The sequence below is a fragment of the Ailuropoda melanoleuca genome, chromosome 17 (assembly GCF_002007445.2).
Source record: "Ailuropoda melanoleuca isolate Jingjing chromosome 17, ASM200744v2, whole genome shotgun sequence".
Lineage (NCBI taxonomy): Eukaryota > Metazoa > Chordata > Mammalia > Carnivora > Ursidae > Ailuropoda > Ailuropoda melanoleuca.
The window spans coordinates 4,432,366-4,450,961 of record NC_048234.1 but is presented as its reverse complement, the minus strand read 5'-3'; the positions used below and the strand labels follow the sequence as shown (position 1 = coordinate 4,450,961).

Sequence of the window (18,596 nt, the reverse complement as noted above, 5' to 3'; positions counted from 1 at the left end):
CTGGAGCCCGATCAAACCAGCTAAATCGAGCCTGTCCTTTGCAGAAGAGATTTCCGACTTAACCGAGCAGATTGCAGAAACTGGCAAGAGCCTCCAGGAAGTGGAAAAAACCAAGAAGCAGGTGGAGCAGGAAAAGTCAGACCTGCAGATGGCCTTAGAAGAGGTGGAGGCAAGTGTCGGGGAAGGTTGGGAGGGCAGCACGCCGAAGGCAGGGGGACTGGACCAGACCTTTGGGGCTGCTTTCTGCCAGGAGGGGCGAGACTCCGTGGGGAAGAATCTCCAGCCATCACTGGAGAAACAGCTGTGCTGTGATTCACCTCTTGGGTGTCCTCTAGTTCATCACATTGCCCCTTTTGCAAATAAATAAATGCGTTCATGATGTCCTCGATGTCTTCCTTGGGAAGCAAGAAATCAATCACCAGCAATCCTGAGAGCTGGCTCAGAATTCCTCGGCTCAGGACGTCTGGTGGCTCCATCGGTTAAGCATCTGCCATCAGCTCAGGTCATGATCCTAAGGTCCTGGGATCGAGTCCCACATCGGGCTCCTTGCTCAGTGGGGAGACTGCTTCTCTCCCTGCTTGTGCTCTCTCTCTCTCCCTAACAAATTTAAAAAAAAAAAAAAAAGAATTCCTCGGCTTTAACAGAGTCACACTCCAGATGGTCTTTGGCCAGTGGGATTTCTGTAAAGTCAAAATAGGCCATGTCCTGAGTGTGGCCAGCGCGGGGCAGATGGTGGAGCTGTTTCTAGGGAAATTTGCATCATGCAGGATAAGGGGAGAGCGATTACCCTGTCCTTTCAGAGAATCAGGTGGCTCCTGAGTTATGGTCCCCCTTAAAAGAGCCACACCCTGTAAAGTTTTCACTAATACAAAAAGGTGCTCTGTCCCTCTCCAGACATAAAGTTGTTAATAACAGATACAAAGTTTTAGTTAGTTTCAGGTTCATTACTGGGAGGGACATTTGCGGAGGCACATTGTTTGACCTCTACTCATCTGTAAAATGGGTAGAATAATGCTCGTTTTATCCCAACGGGGAGGAAAATGCCCGTTCAAGAAGGGTGGCTGGCCACCATTCCCCAATCCCTCCTCTGCTTTGATCAGGGTTCCCTGGAGCACGAAGAGAGCAAGATCCTGCGTGTCCAACTGGAGCTGAGCCAGGTGAAATCCGAGCTTGACCGCAGGGTCACTGAGAAGGATGAAGAAATTGAACAGCTGAAAAGAAATAGCCAGGGGGCTGCAGAGGCCATGCAGAGCGTGCTGGATGCCGAGATCCGGAGCCGGAACGATGCCCTGAGGCTGAAGAAGAAGATGGAGGGAGACCTCAAGGAGATGGAGATCCAGCTGGGCCATTCCAGCCGCCAGGTGGCAGAGACCCAGAAACACCTGCGCACGGTGCAGGGCCAGCTCAAGGTGAGCCCGCAGGCTCTGGGGGACCTGGCCGGCACTCAGCCTGTCCACGGCTCTGGCCTCACGTCTGGCTTTCCCTGCAGGACTCCCAGCTGCACCTGGATGACGCCCTGAGGAGCAACGAGGACCTCAAGGAGCAGCTGGCCATCATGGAACGCAGGAATGGCCTCTTGCTGGAGGAGCTGGAGGAGATGAAGGTAGCCTTGGAGCAGACGGAGCGGACCCGCAGGCTGTCGGAGCAGGAGCTGCTGGACGCCAGCGACCGCGTGCAGCTCCTCCACTCCCAGGTGCGTCCCTCCTCCCTCCACGCGGGGCCCACCCTGGTGGGGGGAAGGCAGGACCCACACTCGCGCAGCGGAAGGGAGCACCTGCCCTTCCTCCCAGACTAGCGGTCAAGACCAAGTTGCATTAAGCGTAGTCCTTGTGGGGGGCGCTTGGTAGAGCACGCGACTCTTGATCTCCAGGTTGGTAGTTCAAGCCTCACTTTGGGGGTAGAGATGACTTAAAAATAAAATCTTAAAAAAAAGAAGAAGCAGCAGCAAAGAAGCTTAGTTCTTGGAATAACTATGCTCCAGATGGACAGATTTCTGAGCTTTCTTTAATCTGGAGATAAAAGGTCATGCACGTTGTGGGAAAATCCGAGAAAGGAAGGATGAATTATTGCGTCAAGGGGCTGGAGAAGGCTTCACGGAGGAAGCAACGTCTAAGCCACAATCTTACAAAATTAGAATTGTCTTTCAAAATAATTATTTTTATCACCTTTATGAAAGTTTTTGTCTTTTAAGGAGATAGAAGTTCATTGAATATATGGCAAGGGGGGAGTGAGTAGGACAGCAGAGGAGAGGCTGTCTGCCACCTTTATAAAAGTTTTATAAAAATAATTCTTTGTTACAAAATATAGAGCATACAAGCAAACAAATAGAAGAAAAATACCAACCACAGTGTTACCATTTTGAGATCTTTCATTCCAAGCTCTTGTCGATGTCTGCAATTATTATACTTTTGTAGAAATGTGATCAATGTTTTTGCAACTTCTTATTTTCATTTAACATGTCATGAACGTATTTCCACACTTTTAAATAATCTATGACTATTTTTTTAAAGATTTATTTATTTGAGAGAGAGAGAGAAAGTGCATGGGGTAAGGGGTAGAGGGAGAAATCTTCAAGCAGATTCCCTGCCAAGCGTGGACCCCCATGCAGGGCTCACCCTCACGACCCTGAGATCATGACCTGAGCCGAAACCAAGAATCGGTCACTTGACCAACTGAGTCACCCTCAGTCATAGGCACCCTCCCATGACTATTTTTAATGGCAGAAAAGTGGTGTGTTACAGTAGGGTGAAAAGGCACTTTTATTTAATCAATTCTCCATGGCTGGATGTTTTTAATTATTCCCAATAAAATTTTTACCATTAGAAAGACTTCTATGATAAACTTACTTAAAATTAAATTTTCTCATTTTCTCATTATTATTTCCTTAATATTCCTGGAAGTAAATAGATTGCTGGAAGCAGAATTTCATGGTCTAACAATAAAGACATTTGCAACGCCTTGTAACCCAGCCTTCACAAGGTGGTCTCCATTTTTATTCTCATTAGGAAAATACGTAAGAGCTCTTGCCTCTAAATTCTCAAAGACCCTAGTTATATGTCTTTTAATCCTCACCAACTTTATGGTTGGAAAACATCTCACCTTTATAATTTTGATTTTCTTGGGGCACCTGCCTCAGTGGATAGAACATCTAACTCTTGATCTCAGGGTCATGAGTTCGAGTCCCACGTTGGGCATGGAGCCTATTTAAAAAAAAATACAATGAAGTTTTGATTACTAATGAGTCATTATTTCTTCTGGTGTATTCTGCCTGTCTGTACTTCGTGCCCTGTTTTCTTACGTGCATGATTTTTCTTTTTCATATGTTAAGGAAGAGAATGTTTTTTTCAGCAACATGCATCATGAGTGTTTTCCACTTTGTCATGTCTATAATTCTATTTATGGTGTGTTTTGATCATTAGAACTATTTCTCATTTTATATACTTACATCTTCCCATCCTTTGTTACCCACCCAACCTTCTACTGAATAATCTCTTCTTCCTCAAATATGTGAAAGTCTGCCTTTACCAGTTACTCACTTATTTATGTGCAGTTCTTGGGTCTGTTTCAAGACCTCCTGTTTGGTCAGGAATGAAACAGTGTCTAGCAAACCCCCCACCCCGGGGTGAAAAGTAAGAAACATGATTGTGATTGATTTCCTTCCCCATGCAACTTTCTCCCCCTCGATTGTTCCAGGCGTCCAAGGCTAACCTACACCTCCAGCATTTAATTTTTCTATAGAACACCAGCCTGATAAATACCAAGAAGAAATTGGAAGCGGACATAGCCCAGTGCCAGGCAGACGTGGAGAGCTCCATCCAGGAGTCCAGAAACGCGGAGGAGAAGGCCAAGAAGGCCATCACGGATGTGAGCTCTGTTCCTTCTTTTCAGAGCCGGTGTTTGGAGATAGGGAAGGGGCTTCTAGGCGGGGACAAGGCAAGTAGGCTTTGTCTCTTGCTGACCTGTAGTTGGTCGTGCTGGCTTCCTAGAGAGAGGGAGTTAGATGAAACCTCAGCCAAAACCAACCAACTGGGGAGGAGACGCATCACCAAGCATGGCAGAACGAGGGAGGAAGGATTAGCACTCCCAGCATTGACCTTGACAGCATCCTCTCTACACTCCTGGTCGGGATGCCAGGTGACCCACTCATACTTTATATGAACTTCACCAGGCGGCCATGATGGCCGAGGAGCTGAAGAAGGAGCAGGACACCAGCGCCCACCTGGAGCGCATGAAGAAGAACATGGAGCAGACGGTGAAGGACCTGCAGCACTGTCTGGACGAGGCTGAGCAGCTGGCCCTGAAGGGCGGGAAGAAGCAGATCCAGAAACTGGAGAACCGGGTAGCGCATCTCGAGAAGATGCTGGCTCTCAGCGATATCTGGTTCAGCCATCCAGGGAGAGCCACAGCCCAGAAACTAGGTTGCAGGAAAGTGGGTGTGGATGGAGGGCAGGCAAGTTTAGTCTGAGGACTACTTGCAGAGCTGTCTGTGAGCCAATAGTCCCACCTAGTCCTCCTTCACTAGTTCACTAGTTCCTACACCCCAACACACACACACACACACACACACACACACACCCCTGCCTTACAACCCTCAGGCCCCAGGAGCTGCTAAGTGAAGACATCCTGCTTTTATAGGAATTCAGATCCACGAAAGTGAGAGGAAATGTACTTTGCATTCACAACATTACATAGTTGGTGTAAGTTACATTCTGGAACAGCTTCCGCTTTGGTGAACAATGGCCCATCCTATGTGTGAAGTCTAGAGTCTCTCTTCACCTCCCACCCCCGGCTCCCATTTGTCCCAGATTTCTCAGTCTCTCAATGCAGTCAGGCCGAGCAATGCTGATAAGCTTCTTGCTAGCTTGCTCTGTCCTACAGGGCAGGTGACTGGCCTTCCTCCCGGCCAAAGCCCCAGGAAAATTCTACCCCCTGTGCAGAGGCAGTCCTGTTTTTTTCTGTACCTGGGAGCTTACTTGTATTTGCTTTTGTTTCTTTGCTAATGGCTCCCTTTGAGGCTTGAACCCCTTGCTTTTCCCTTTAGACCCAGCGTGGTTTTATTTATTTTGCAAATGGACTCCATTACCAGCTGATGTTCTGGAAAAGGGCTGTGAGGGAGAGCTTCTTAGAAGGATCTCGATTGTCCCCCGCCCCAGGGAGGAAATGGTGGAGTGGGAAGAGAAGGGGGTGAGGGGCAGGCGAAGAGAAGGAGGTGACCTCTCCCAGCAGGGAAGTGCCCCAAATGCACTCAGGCTTCAGGCCAGCCTCCAAGGATGTGGTCCCCAGCACATGTACACCATGAATGGGAACGATTTTTATTTTTATTTTTTTTTTGCCTAAAAATGACAAGGTTATAGGCATGTGAATAACAAAAGTCAACACCAGAGAAGTCCGAACTTCTTCCCCCCAAGTTCTTTAAATGCTTACTTGTCATGCTTCCCAGTCCTCCTCTGTTGCCCAAGTTTAGCCCATCCTCACGGATCCCTCCACTGAGGGGGGTTAGAGCCCACGCCTCCCTCCCTCCGTGATTCTTTGATTCCTGGGCCAGCCAGCACCCCCTCATCACATGGGAGGCACCTCGACTGGCCTCCAGACCCAGCTGCCCCCTTATTTTTAGTTCCACAAACTCATAGAGGCCACAAGAGCATTGCCAGGAGCACAGATGTTTCGAAGAACCTAGTGGTAAACAGTTTCCCAGGGCTCATAGGGTGGCAGGGGGCGGGGGTGGGGGCACGAGGAGCATTTTTGGAACAGCGCCCAGAGTTAGCCCGTTCCACTGGCAGACTCCAAGGTTGATTTGGTGAGTCCACAAGCCCAGAGCGGCCCGCGTCTGTGGCTGCTGGGATTCGCTGTGGCTGGCCATCACATTCCCGTCTTGGCTCTCTCTAGACTGTGGCATCGGGGCTACAGTTAGTGACCTGTGTCCTCGGTGGCTGTCCTGTCCCCTCAAGACTTCGGGAAAGCCAGAAGCAGCTATGAAATGAACACCACCAGCGGAGCGCTCTATCATTTAAAACACACTTGCACATGCTTAGTCTAATTCGACCCCCACGTTTGAGGCAGGAGGAACAGGAATTACAGAAATTACAGTCTCCATCCTAAACACATAGAAACTCATTCTTGGGGCAGCCACTGGCGTGCTTTAAATCAGTCAGCTGCTCCCGGGGCTTGAACACACATTGACCGTTCCTGGCCCAGGCTCTGCCCATGACCCCCCGTGGCCTCCCTTGACCAGGAATCAGGTCCCCTGAAATGCTCACGCAGGCTTCACCTGCAGAGACAAGTCAGGGCCGAAGCTGAGGCCTCGCCAAGCTGCTGGCCCTGGAGGAAGAGACATCCTCGGCAGAGCCCAGCCTGGTGGCCCCACCGTGGGCACTGAATGCTGCATCTAGTTCTCATTTGCACAGAACCACTGCACCAACAGTGGTGGCTCTGTGACTACAAAGTGGTTCCCGAGCCCTAGGAGGGAACACTTTTACAAACTATAATTAGGGGATCCCGAGTTCATCCTAAAATGACCCACCCACCCACGGAGAAGCCTGGCTGCTCTGACCCGAACGCCAGGCTCTCTCTCTCAAAACCCAGGTGCGGGAGTTGGAAAGCGAGCTGGATGCTGAGCAGAAGAGGGGGGCCGAGGCTCTGAAGGGGGCCCACAAGTATGAACGCAAAGTCAAGGAGCTGACGTACCAGGTAGGTGTCTCCAAAGCCTCAGAGAGTGCTGGGTTGCTCCGACCCCAGCAGAAAGCACGGTGGTGGCACGGTGCTATGTTTGCAGGCTGAGGAGGACTGCAAGAACATCCTCAGACCCCAGGACCTGGTGGACAAGCTGCAGGCCAAAGTGAAGGCTTACAAGAGGCAGGCTGAAGAGGCCGTGAGTAGGGGGGACCCCCTCCCAGGAGCCCGTGCCTGCCCAAGGACCCCCAGCCCTCAGCAGGAATCTGTCCTGTCACAGAGCCCGAGGCAGGGGTTTTCATTTGCAGGCTACAGACTCAGGGACGCCTGCCCTCCTCCCTCCCTGGTCTGTGTTAAACAATGCTGGCCACCCCCCAACTGCACCCCCTCAATGCCTTCTGCCTCATTTCATGTGTCCAGCCCCCTCACTTTATCCCCCACCCCAGAACATTCTAGCCACCCCGCTAGCCCTACCTCATCCTGATGCCCCAGCCAGCTCAGCCCACCCCACCAGCCCTCCCTGCCCTGTCAGCCTGAACTTAGACATCCCCCCATTCCTGGTTCACAGCATCCCATCTTGCCCTGTCTCTCATCCCCATGGCCTCCTCCTTCCCACCCTCCCTAATGGCCACCCTCCCATCCAACCTTCCTGACCTGCCCTTGGTCAAATAGACCTCAGGGATATTATTACTAGCAGAAAGCTGGGCTGGGGGGCTAAGGGGTAGGCAGGACTTTTTCTGTTACAGAAAAGAGTTTGGGAAACTCTAAGTTGAAGAAAGTTGAACTGGTTGCTTTGGAGGATTTCTCAGATTTTGTAGGTGACGTGTAATACACTCTTCAAAGTGGACACTTTGAAACCATTCTAGAATACAGCTTTGCCCCCACCCCCGGCCCAAACCAGAGTGGAACTTGGAAACTTTTTATTGTATGCAGAGCAGCCCACAGGACTGGTGTTCTGACGAACAAAATTGGGGGGACCCTGAATATATGACTGGGCAGATGGCTTCTCTCCTTGTCCTGTTTCCCTCCCTGACCACAGGAAAGCAGATCTGAGCTGGTTAAATGGGGGGGTGGGGGGTAGATCTGTGTCATTGGATGAGGATGGCCACAGCAGGACTGCCTGGGAGGGAGGGCGCCCAGGAGCCCAGCTTCTTCAAGAACCTTCGGATTGCCCTCAGTACATGGGCACAGTGGCTTGACCACCGACAGACAATGCAGGGAGAAGGCCAGGGCAAGGGGGATTGGGCCACTGGCCTCTGACCCTCCATGTGCCTTGGGAGGATTCAGGACTTGGGTCCCAGCCAAAGAGCCCTGTTGTGGGGGGCTTCCTCAGGCCCTTGCCCCCCACCTCCCATTCAGGAGGAGCAGGCCAACACGCAGCTGTCCAAGTGCCGGAGGGTGCAGCACGAGCTGGAGGAGGCAGAGGAGAGAGCGGACATTGCCGAGTCCCAGGTCAACAAGCTGCGGGCCAAGAGCCGAGATGTGGGGGGCCAGGTGAGAGCAGATGTCTTCCCCAGATGTCCTGAGGCCGGGACCAAGGAAGCACCCAGGGAGAGCATGGAGGGTGTCTCTTGGTGCCTCTTCCCTGCTGCTGGCCATGCAACTCACAGATGGCCACTCCTCCAGCCAGGCCCCTGGTGGTTCCAGAACCATGGGGCAATGAGCATCAGGGGACAGGGGGCCAGACGCCTTGTCACCCCCATCCCTCCCTGTCCTAAAAGACGCTGCCCAGGAAGCCCCTGCTTTTTGAGGGATTCGCCCCTCTCCAGGGGCCCCACGGCTTTGATTTTCCAATGTGAAAGCGGAAACAATGCTATCCCTCGGTATTTTTCTGGAAGTTCCAGCCTTTCCAGCTGCTCCATGTGAAGTCAGGACACAGCCTTGCCTTGGGTTGGACTCATTTCCTGATTGTTTTTCTCCCACAGAAGCTGGAAGAATGAGGCCTTCCTGATGCCCGTTGCCATGCGACGCACTGGGAGAGGGGAGGGACGATGTTGTGAGAAATAGTCTCCTCGCTCCTCGTCTCTCTGCCTCTGCGTGTTCATAACCACCGTCCATCCTGCTTGCTCAGGGTGCTTTGAGAGGCTAGCCCAATCTGCTGTACATATAAAGAAATAAGGGATGTGAGAGTGGGCCTCCTGGCTCCAAGCAGGAAATGTGGAGAGCCAACCCACGGCCAAGTAAATCACCGGCTTCCTTCGCACTCAAGTAAAGCCCCTTTCGGATAGCCAGAGCACATTTTCCTCCTCAGAACACAGAATTGTTTCAAATTCACTTCCCCGGTTTCTCTCTCAACTTTCAGACAGGGAAGCTGGGCCCATGTACATTAAGCCCTGTGACTGTGGCTATCCAAGGCAGGGTGGAGACGAGATGCCCAGGGTCCCGGATTCCCAGGCAGTGCTTTCTGCTAAGAAACTGCTTTTCCATCCCGTCCCTCTGAGGGCCTGTGTTGTACATCCACTGCCCCCCGTGACATCCAAACACGGATGTTGTGAGAAATAGTCTCCTCGCTCCTCGTCTCTCTGCCTCTGCGTGTTCATAACCACCGTCCATCCTGCTTGCTCAGGGTGCTNAATGTTGTGAGAAATAAAGTCTCCTCGCTCCTCGTCTCTCTGCCTCTGCGTGTTCATAACCACCGTCCATCCTGCTTGCTCAGGGTGCTTTGAGAGGCTAGCCCAATCTGCTGTACATATAAAGAAATAAGGGATGTGAGAGTGGGCCTCCTGGCTCCAAGCAGGAAATGTGGAGAGCCAACCCACGGCCAAGTAAATCACCGGCTTCCTTCGCACTCAAGTAAAGCCCCTTTCGGATAGCCAGAGCACATTTTCCTCCTCAGAACACAGAATTGTTTCAAATTCACTTCCCCGGTTTCTCTCTCAACTTTCAGACAGGGAAGCTGGGCCCATGTACATTAAGCCCTGTGACTGTGGCTATCCAAGGCAGGGTGGAGACGAGATGCCCAGGGTCCCGGATTCCCAGGCAGTGCTTTCTGCTAAGAAACTGCTTTTCCATCCCGTCCCTCTGAGGGCCTGTGTTGTACATCCACTGCCCCCCGTGACATCCAAACACGGAGTGGGTGCGCCCCAATGCATTCACTCCTGGGAAACACTGGGTAGGGGTTCGCCTGCCTTCTCCTTCCGGCTGCATTCACTCTGGAACGTGAAGGGAGCAGGTGGGCCCCGAAAGCTGTTCACTTCCAAAGTCCAGGCTGAGGCTGGCCCAGGTGCCAAGAGAGAAGCCCCAGCTAGTTTGGGGGCTCACTCCCAGATCCTCATTAGTTTATGTTGATTTGCTTACGTGAAAAGGATAAAGATGTAGCAAAATGGGATACGGACAAGATTAGGCATTAGGACTAAATCTGAGCCTCGGCTTGATCACTTCATAGCTGTAAATGCATGGCCTTGGGGGGCGCCTGGGTGGCACAGCGGTTAAGCGTCTGCCTTCGGCTCAGGGCGTGATCCCGGCGTTATGGGATCGAGCCCCACATCAGGCTCCTCCGCGATGAGCCTGCTTCTTCCTCTCCCACTCCCCCTGCTTGTGTTCCCTCTCTCTCTGGCTGTCTCTATCTCTGTCGAATAAATAAATAAAATCTTTAAAAAAAAAATAAAAAAAATAAAAAAAATAAAAAAAAAATGCATGGCCTTGGGTTGGCCTTGGGTGGGCCACACATTCTCTGAACCTTACTTGCCTCAATGATCATGCTGACTGGGGGCATGGGCTTGGGTTCTGGCAAACCTGGATGAAATCCCAGGGCTGTCACATGCTAACTGCGTGGCCTTGGGCAAGTCACTCTTCTCTCTGTGCCCCATTTTCCTCATTCTGTAAGGTAGAGATAATAAAATTCATAGCTTCGCTGGGACAGGTAAGGGGCTCTGGTGGTGACAAAGGGTGTAGGGTTTCTTTTTGGGGTAATGAAATGTTCTAAAATTGATTATGGGGATGGATGGGTAGCTGTGAATATACTGAAACCCACTGAACTGTATAGTATGTGAATTTTATCTCAATAAAACCAAAACCAGCTTACTCTGTACCAGGCACCAAGATAAGTACACTATCCCCAAACACCTTGGATCATCCCTTCTCTCTAGCTTTCTAGATCCAATCCTCCTTTCCATCTCATCACCAGCCCATCCCACATGCTTTCGACACAGTGGGGTTGGCAGCTGAAGGCAGTTGGCAGCAGTGATGGTGGCAGGAAATAATTCTGAGGTCATGTGACCTCATATGTCTGACATTACCATCACTGTCATCACCATCACCATCATCCCTATCATCACCACCACCAGCACCAGCAGCACCAGCATCACCACCATCATCACCATCACCATCATCACCATCACCACCATCATCAGCATCATCACCATCATCACCACCATCATCAGCATCATCACCATCATCACCACCATCATCAGCATCATCACCATTACTACCATCGTCATCACCATCACCATCACCACCATCATCACTACCACTACCATCATCCTCAGTGCTAAACTTTAGGACTGGAGGAGTCTATTTACGTCCTCAATTTTACAGACAAGGAAACTGAGGTCATTCTCAAGGTCCCCAGATATCAGCCCCAGTCCAGCCTTCCCAGTAGTTTCAAATACAAAGAACCACTGTGTATGCGCTGAGTGTTCACACGCTCCCTTCTCTCCCTTCCATTCGAGCCACACAACAAGCCCATCAGATCAGGCTGACATCAGTCTCTCATTTTCTAGCAGTGTTGCAGACAGGCTGTGGCTCGTCCGGTGTCGAGAAGATGAGATCGCAGCTCTTCAGATTCTCCGTACAGCACAGTCTCACAGTGGTGGGTTTTGCCTCTGCTTAGGCACGTGATGTAATGTTAAGAGCCCTGGGTTCCAACCTGCCTGGTTCTCAGACCTGCCCCACCACGAACTAGCTTTGTGATTTGGGGCAAGTGGCTTCGTGACTATAAGCCCCAGCTGCCTCCTATAAAATGGGGGTGTAAGACTGTACTTTATAGGGTTATTTTGAGGTGTAAGAGGATTCCAGAAGCACCCTCAGTCTAGAGCCTGGTGCGTAGTTAGGACTCTGGGAACCTGTCATCATGGTAGGAAGGGGCGAGACGTGACCTCAGGACAGCGGTGGAGCGTAACACAGGGGTCCACACACACAACAGTCTGGGGTTTGGCTGTGTCTCTAAGGGGCTTCCTCTGGTTGGAGGAGATAGTATACCATGCAGTTGGGGGTCATCAAAAGAAATTACGATGGAATTCTACTCCTCTCTGACATCCCAATGAAAGCAGATCGGGATCCCATCCCCTCAAACACTCCCCAGTTCACCTGGGGCTCCCTAAAATGAAGTCACCCCCACACATCGCTGGACTTACCTGGCTCCCCTATCCCAGCTCTGGGCCCCCAGATCTCTGAGTTAGAGAGAAAGAACATTCCTCTATCCTTCCCAGTGCATGACGCTGTTTCTACTACATTGGAATCCTGATCATGGAATGAAGGAATGAATGAACGAGAATCTTCCATACCTAGACACCAAGTATGTCCTGATGAGAATAAAATAAAAATAGTTTTTTAAAAAATTTCTTTTCTCAGGATCAGGAGACTGAGTTCTATTTCCCAGCGTCTCCATATTGAATTCCAGCTGGAAGCTGGACCCTCAGCCTCTTTGGTTGGGCCCCTCTGTCCCCTCTAACGCTCTGGAAAAACCAAGAGGGTGGCAGAAAGTGCCTTGCCTCGGGTCTCCCACGCGGAGAGGTAGAGCGAGCAAGGGAACAAAGCTTGTGCTCCTGTCTTAGTGCGTCATACTTTCTAGAAGTCCTTGGGAGGGTCAGGCAATGTCTCTGAGCCTCAACGTGGGGCTGGCAGTCCGGGCACTACCTACCTGTGGGATGGGGTTGTTGAAAAAACTTTCTAGGTGATACTGTGCCAAAGGTCTCCTCAACGTTGCAGTATTGCCCACACTGAAGGTAGCATTGCTACGGTCCCACTAGCAATGACAGCGGAAAGAATGACATGGTTGCCACCATCAGTAAATTATTCTTCAGTCATGAAGCCCAGCCACCAAGCCCCGGACAAGGGGCTCTGGGCTTTGCAGAGCAGAACATACCCTGGCCCCTTCAAAACACAGCTTTTGCTGCCACCTCCTGGCTGTGGAAAGACACACCTTTCATTATGCAAATGACCTTGAGAATGTGAGCCTACTAAAGTCTCGAGCTATTCGGAGAATCGGAGGTGTCCTTGGGAATCGTGATTGTCTAGCTAAGCGTTCGTAGAAGAAGGTCCCATAGATCTCCAGATGGAGGGCCAGGACTAGCCAGGCCGAGAGAGTGAACGGCGCTGGCAGCAGAGGCTGGGACCACCACCCAGGGTCTGCTCCCCAGGTCCCTTCTCCTCATCCCAGGAACCTCTCACAGGCTAGAAAAGCAGTGCTGGCCCCAGGGTAGAAGGCAATACATTTTCAGAAACAGCCCCCTGCCCCTAACAGAGGAGGTGACCAGACCCTTAATGGCTCTGGGATGAAGGTGGCCCAGGGTAGTCCCAAAAGTCAAGTACCTTGGCCCTTTTCCTAGCCATAAGACAAAGGATCAAGGTGCCCGCGCCTCAGCGAGATAGCCAAGATTAAGACCTGTGCCATTGGACTGACCCTTCGGACCCCTCCACCTTTCTCCAGTCTCCCCAAGAGGTTGAAAGTTTCCTTGCCCTCTGGCTTGTGAGTGGGTCCAGCTAATGGGGAGCTGAGATAGAAAAACAGAAGGAAGGAGGAGAGTGAGGCCAGGGGTGTTTGTGACTTGCAGGCAAAGGTCCCATTTCCTAGCAGACGTGCGACTCCCCCCAGCCCTCTCTGTCCCCATCTCCAGTAACGGGTCCTCACCCCCACTGCTTGCACATTCAGGCCCAGGGTCATGGAGCCCTGAGGTATCAGACCTGGAGTCCAGCCGCAGCCCTGCTGTTTCCCGGTACCCGACCACAACTTTGGCAGGTGCATCTCCCACAAACACTCCTCACATTATGCTGATCTGGGTGTGGGATCTATTTCCTGCTGAACCTCTGCCTGGTGCAAGCCCCCCCCCCGCCCGCCCCCCGCACATCTATTTCAGGGCTCCATGGCCCTCCTATGGAACAGGACCAGCAGACCATGCCAAGTTAAGAGGCGCTGGCCAAGAAGAAGAGGATGCAAAACGACCAAATCATTTATTTGGGGTCTTCAGGATTGAAATCTGGGAGGCAGCCAGTTTACCGGAATCTAAAGTGTGCTCCAAATTACAAGCAGGGAGTACAGGCTTATAAAGGCAACAATCACAAGAAGACATGGGTTATTTCAAAAGGATTATGATTGGCACTGACAGAGTTAAACTGACTATTGGCTATTCAGCGACCAGATGCTACATTATCTCAATTCCAGTGGGCAGTAGAAGGACGTGTTCCAGGAGATGGCGGAGGTGCAATTCACAAGTTGCAATCGACAAAAGTCAAAAGTCCGCTGTGTTCCAAAAATAGAAACAGGAGGTGCAGGCTGACCTCCTTCCTCATCAGCCCCCTACCTCCCTGCCCTATTCTGAATGGCTCCCTTAGGGGTGGTTACTGCACTTTGGAGTCTCCTTTCAACAGACCACGACCTGGCTGCACTTTGCAGACGTCTCTGGGTCACGAATCCCAACCAAATAGCTACTTACACCTTCAGTTTCATGGCATGCTTCAGCCTGGACAGAGCTTCACCAAAATCAAGCTTTTACGATTGCTTCCACATCCGTTTCTTTAAACTGGAACTCATATGCCTGCATAGCTCTTGAACCCAGTCCTTTCTTCTGGGATCCAGTGGCCACCAGTGGTGTCCTGGAACCAGCTCATACCAGCTCCCAAGTGGCGATTGTAAACATTTTAGGAATTTCCTGAGCCACTCATTCTACATTGCTATGATTAAAAATCAAATTACAGAAACTTACAAGGAGATGAAGTATATTAAAAACAGGTCTTTAAAAAATCAGAACTTCTGACTTTCTAATTATTTGCTGCATTTTCTTATTGCTTATGACCTTAAGGTTATTGACAACTGTTAAAACTGTGCGGTAGGAATACAATTCAATAGTGCTTCTCCGATGCCCACATTCAGTGACATCATGCTGGTACCTTGCCATTGGCCATGGTGGAAATATTTACACCGCAGAGATGGGTGAATACTACACTGAAGGGCTGTTTTATCTGTTTGCATGTTACACATTCACCAGCACCAAGTGGAACCAATGGGATCCAAGTTAAAACCAATCTGCAATTCTGTACATACAGACACTGGGGGTACATAGGACTAGACTCACCCACTCCCTCACCAGCCTCCTACCAGACCCACTAGGTGAGCTCATTCAAGACAGCAAACTGGGAGGTCTTCTCAGGGATAAGGGTTTATATCCTGCAGAGTGTGGGGCAGGGAGGAGAAAGAGAAGGAAAGTGGACTCTTGCTGCCCCAGCCCCAATTCCACTGCTCTACCCTGCTCGTAAGAATTCATTCCGCTCTGACAGAAAGTCAGCTTCGAGCATCTAGAAAAACGAAGATTTTTGGTTGACCTAAATGAACATTCCAAGGGTAGTCAATCTTCAGGCTGGCTGGCCCCACCGATATGTAGTTGGGACTAGGTTTTCCCATGATTCCTGATTTTTCTCTTTCTTTCCGTATCTCAGTTCTGCTTTCCTGTAAATTAACTTTATTCCCAAGAAGCCTACCCCTTCGCGATTCCAAAACAGCCACGCTTATATCTTCTATCTTAAAATCTTACACCAGCAGCCGAAATGAAAGAAATTCTCTTTCCAGGCGCTTCTGCAAGACCCCGGGTCTGGTTCTTGCTGGCTCTCATCATCCAAATGGCCAGGCCCTGGGTCAGGAGGTGGTAGGAGGCTGGGAGCTTAAGGTCGGTTGGGTCTGAATCACCACGGTCAGCCCCACCCAAACCCCACGAACGGAGAGTAACCAGGGGTGTTCCTTCTTCCTCCTGTTAGATGAGGCTTCTGCTCCATGGGTCTGCTTCTCACTTCTGGAACTGGGCTGATGGTGCCTTCGCTCGGGACCATGGTGTGGGCCAGTCCCCACAATGGCTGTGAACGTCTGGCACAAAGTGGGCCATCTAGAAACACCAGGTGGCATTTCCCCTTCCCTTTCTCCCTTTACTTACCCCCCTGTCCGCCTCCACAAAAGAGCCCCTGCGGCTAATTTACGACTTTGAGCTATAAGATATGCACGGGGTAGCTCTTCTCACTCACTGTCCAACCAGCTGGGCCTCAGACCCAGCAGACACCTTGTCCTTCCACACTCCTGCTAAGTACGAGTCTAACTTCTCCTAACATCACATCATTTCCTCCCCCGACAGTGACCTGAATTCCATGTAGGGCCTCTCACTGCTGACAGAGGAGGAAGACAATTGCTCAGAGGCGCTGTCCCACAGCCCCGGGGGCTTCCTGTCCCATGAGTCAGAAAGGAGAGGTCCGGGTGGGACCAGACAAAACATCTGGTCCCAGATCAGGACGTGGCTGGGATCCGAACCCGGGGCCAACCCACAGCAGGCGGCAGCCCAGACAGGGGCGGCACTCATGATGCAGTCAACAGGGAATTGAGACCAGCCAGGAGCTGTTCTAAGTACTGGGAACACAGTCGTGAAATAAATGACAAGTGTGAGAAGTGCCTTCCTCTCAAAGACTTTCCAAATTTATCCCAAATGTCAGCTGCTCCCCGGAGTGGCTTCTGATCGTTACCTGCCTCACGTGCTCTCTCCCAGACCTCAGCGAACACACAGAACCTGCCATCCAGCCCCGGGAAGGTCTGATTTCTCTCCCCCATGGCAGGACCAGCTCCGTCAAGGGCCGGCCCCATCTTCCGCATCTTAGGATGCTTTAGCGTGGATGAGACAGTCCTTAGACGTTGCCAGAAAGGATGACTTTTCCTAACAGCATTTTTATAAGGAAGTCATTGCAAATAACCTAAAATGCTTAGTAATAGAGGACTGTCGGGATGCATTATGGGCATAATTACAATAAGAGCCGCTAACATTAACTGAGCTCTTTTTATGTGCTAGACGCTTCTTTAAGCGCGTTACACACATCATCTCATGCCTCACAAAACTCCTCTCTGCTATAAGCTCTTATTTTATTCTTTACAAGCATGGCTCAGAGAGGTTAAGAAGTGGCCTGATGTCACACAGCCAGCGAGTGGTGGGGTTCGAGCTTGCGACCACCATGCAAGTCTAGGATTGCTTGGAGAGTTATATATACCTGTGTGTCTGTATCAACGTATCTATTAATGTTTTTACTAAAAGAAATTAAACGAACAAAATCTAAGTCAATATATCAGTACCGATCACAGCCCTGTGAAAACATATGGATCTGTCAGGCAGGCCCCCGATCAGGGTAATGAAAAGGAATTTCTAATCTCTCAGCCTTCGTTTACCTGTGAAACGGTGTCTAATTCCTTATAGTTATCTACCTGTGAGTTTTATGCCCCTGAGATGGGCGAACTCTTTATTCATTTGATGGATGAATCCTCACTGAGATGTTAAGGCGTGAGACTGGCCTCGTCCTGCTCCTTCCCAGCAAACACATTTTATAGGCTTTTCTGGAACAAAGCCTGGGGGGGAGTCCCATTGGCTCTGGGCAGTCCCAGGAGACCAGGGAGGAGACCAGGAGGTGGTGAGGATGAGGGATCCTTGGGAGGAATGCCACGCAGGTGTTAACTCAGCCACAACGGCTCCCTCGTCTTGGCCTGGTTGGAGAACCCCTTCTTCCCTGCAAAGGAAGGACCCGTTTTTGGCTCTGTGCTACCTTCCAGCCCTGGGATGCTGTAAGGGACAGCAGATAGGAAATTGAACCGAAGACGGCTTCAAGTACCCCGGGATGCTATAAGGGATGGCAGATAGGAAGGCCCAGGTTACTCGTGGTGATTTGAGATGACTCCAGAAGGGGTAGGGGGGAGTCCTCCAAGGGGGGCGCTGGGGGCAGGAGGCTCACCAGGGCGTGAGGCCAGGTTGGCCAGATGCACGCCGCACTGTCCAGCTCTGGAGTGATTTCCTTCCTCTTGCCTGAAGAGTTTCCCAGAAGCATGAGCAATCTGCAAATTCCCCCGGGGCCAGAGCCAGCCTAGAAAATGCTGAAGGAAACAGCGCTAAGGGCCAGGAACAGGGGGAAAGAGGGTGAAGAGAGAAGAGACCACGCAGGCTGAGGGCCAGGGAGTGGATAATGTCTCTAGTTGCAGCCTAAATTGGGGGGCGCAGGGTGGGAGAGGTTGGCGTGTAGAAACATTACTGCCTAAAGAGTAGTTGAGGAAACCGGTCCTATTAAGTCCAGAGAAGCAGCCTGGGAAGGGGAACACAATCGCTAGCTTCAGAGACGTAGGGAGACATTCATGAGAAAAGAGAACAGGCTCTAGTCTAGGGCCTTGCTACTCGCACTATGGTCCAGGTATCCCCTGGGAGCTTAGCAATGCAGAATTCGGGGTCCCTCCCGTACGGAGTGCATCCACACCGCTGTGGCATCCAGGTTCATGGTCGGCGGACCCGTACCCACCACGGAACAGGACGCATTTCAGTGTGGCAGAACGGGCGTGCTGAGTGGCGTGTGGTGTGAGCTGTGGACTCATTGCGCCCAGTAGGTCTCAGAGTCACTTCTAGAGCTTATTGAACCTGGAGACTGCCTAGTCCCAGGCCCGGAGTTTGTGGTTCATTCATTCTGGGGAGGGACTGAAAATTTGCATTTCTCCTATGCTCCCATAGGATGAGGATGCTGCTGGTCCTGGGACATGGGGAGAGGACAGTCCAGAGCAGTGGGTAAGAGTTACAGCCCCAGGTGCTTAGGGTGTCCTCACCATTACTGTAGCCCAGCACAGAAGCAGGTGAAGGGGCGCCTGGGTGGCTCAGTCGTTAAGCCTCTGCCTTCGGCTCAGGGCGTGATCCCGGCGTTATGGGATCGAGCCC

The 18,596-nt window shown here is 51.2% G+C and overlaps 1 protein-coding gene across 1 annotated transcript in view; it reads left to right on the top strand.

Annotated features, from left to right (window-relative positions):
* Positions 1-9,125, top strand: part of MYH13 (myosin heavy chain 13) — a 49,385-nt gene extending 40,260 nt beyond the window's left edge. Inside the window, 9 exon segments of the mRNA XM_034647280.1 lie at positions 45-169; positions 1,101-1,409; positions 1,490-1,693; positions 3,739-3,864; positions 4,169-4,339; positions 6,583-6,687; positions 6,773-6,868; positions 8,029-8,163; positions 8,595-9,125. Of these exon segments, the coding sequence (XP_034503171.1) occupies positions 45-169; positions 1,101-1,409; positions 1,490-1,693; positions 3,739-3,864; positions 4,169-4,339; positions 6,583-6,687; positions 6,773-6,868; positions 8,029-8,163; positions 8,595-8,609 (1,286 nt within the window). The 3' untranslated portion in view covers positions 8,610-9,125.
* The last annotated feature ends 9,471 nt before the right edge of the window (positions 9,126-18,596 follow it).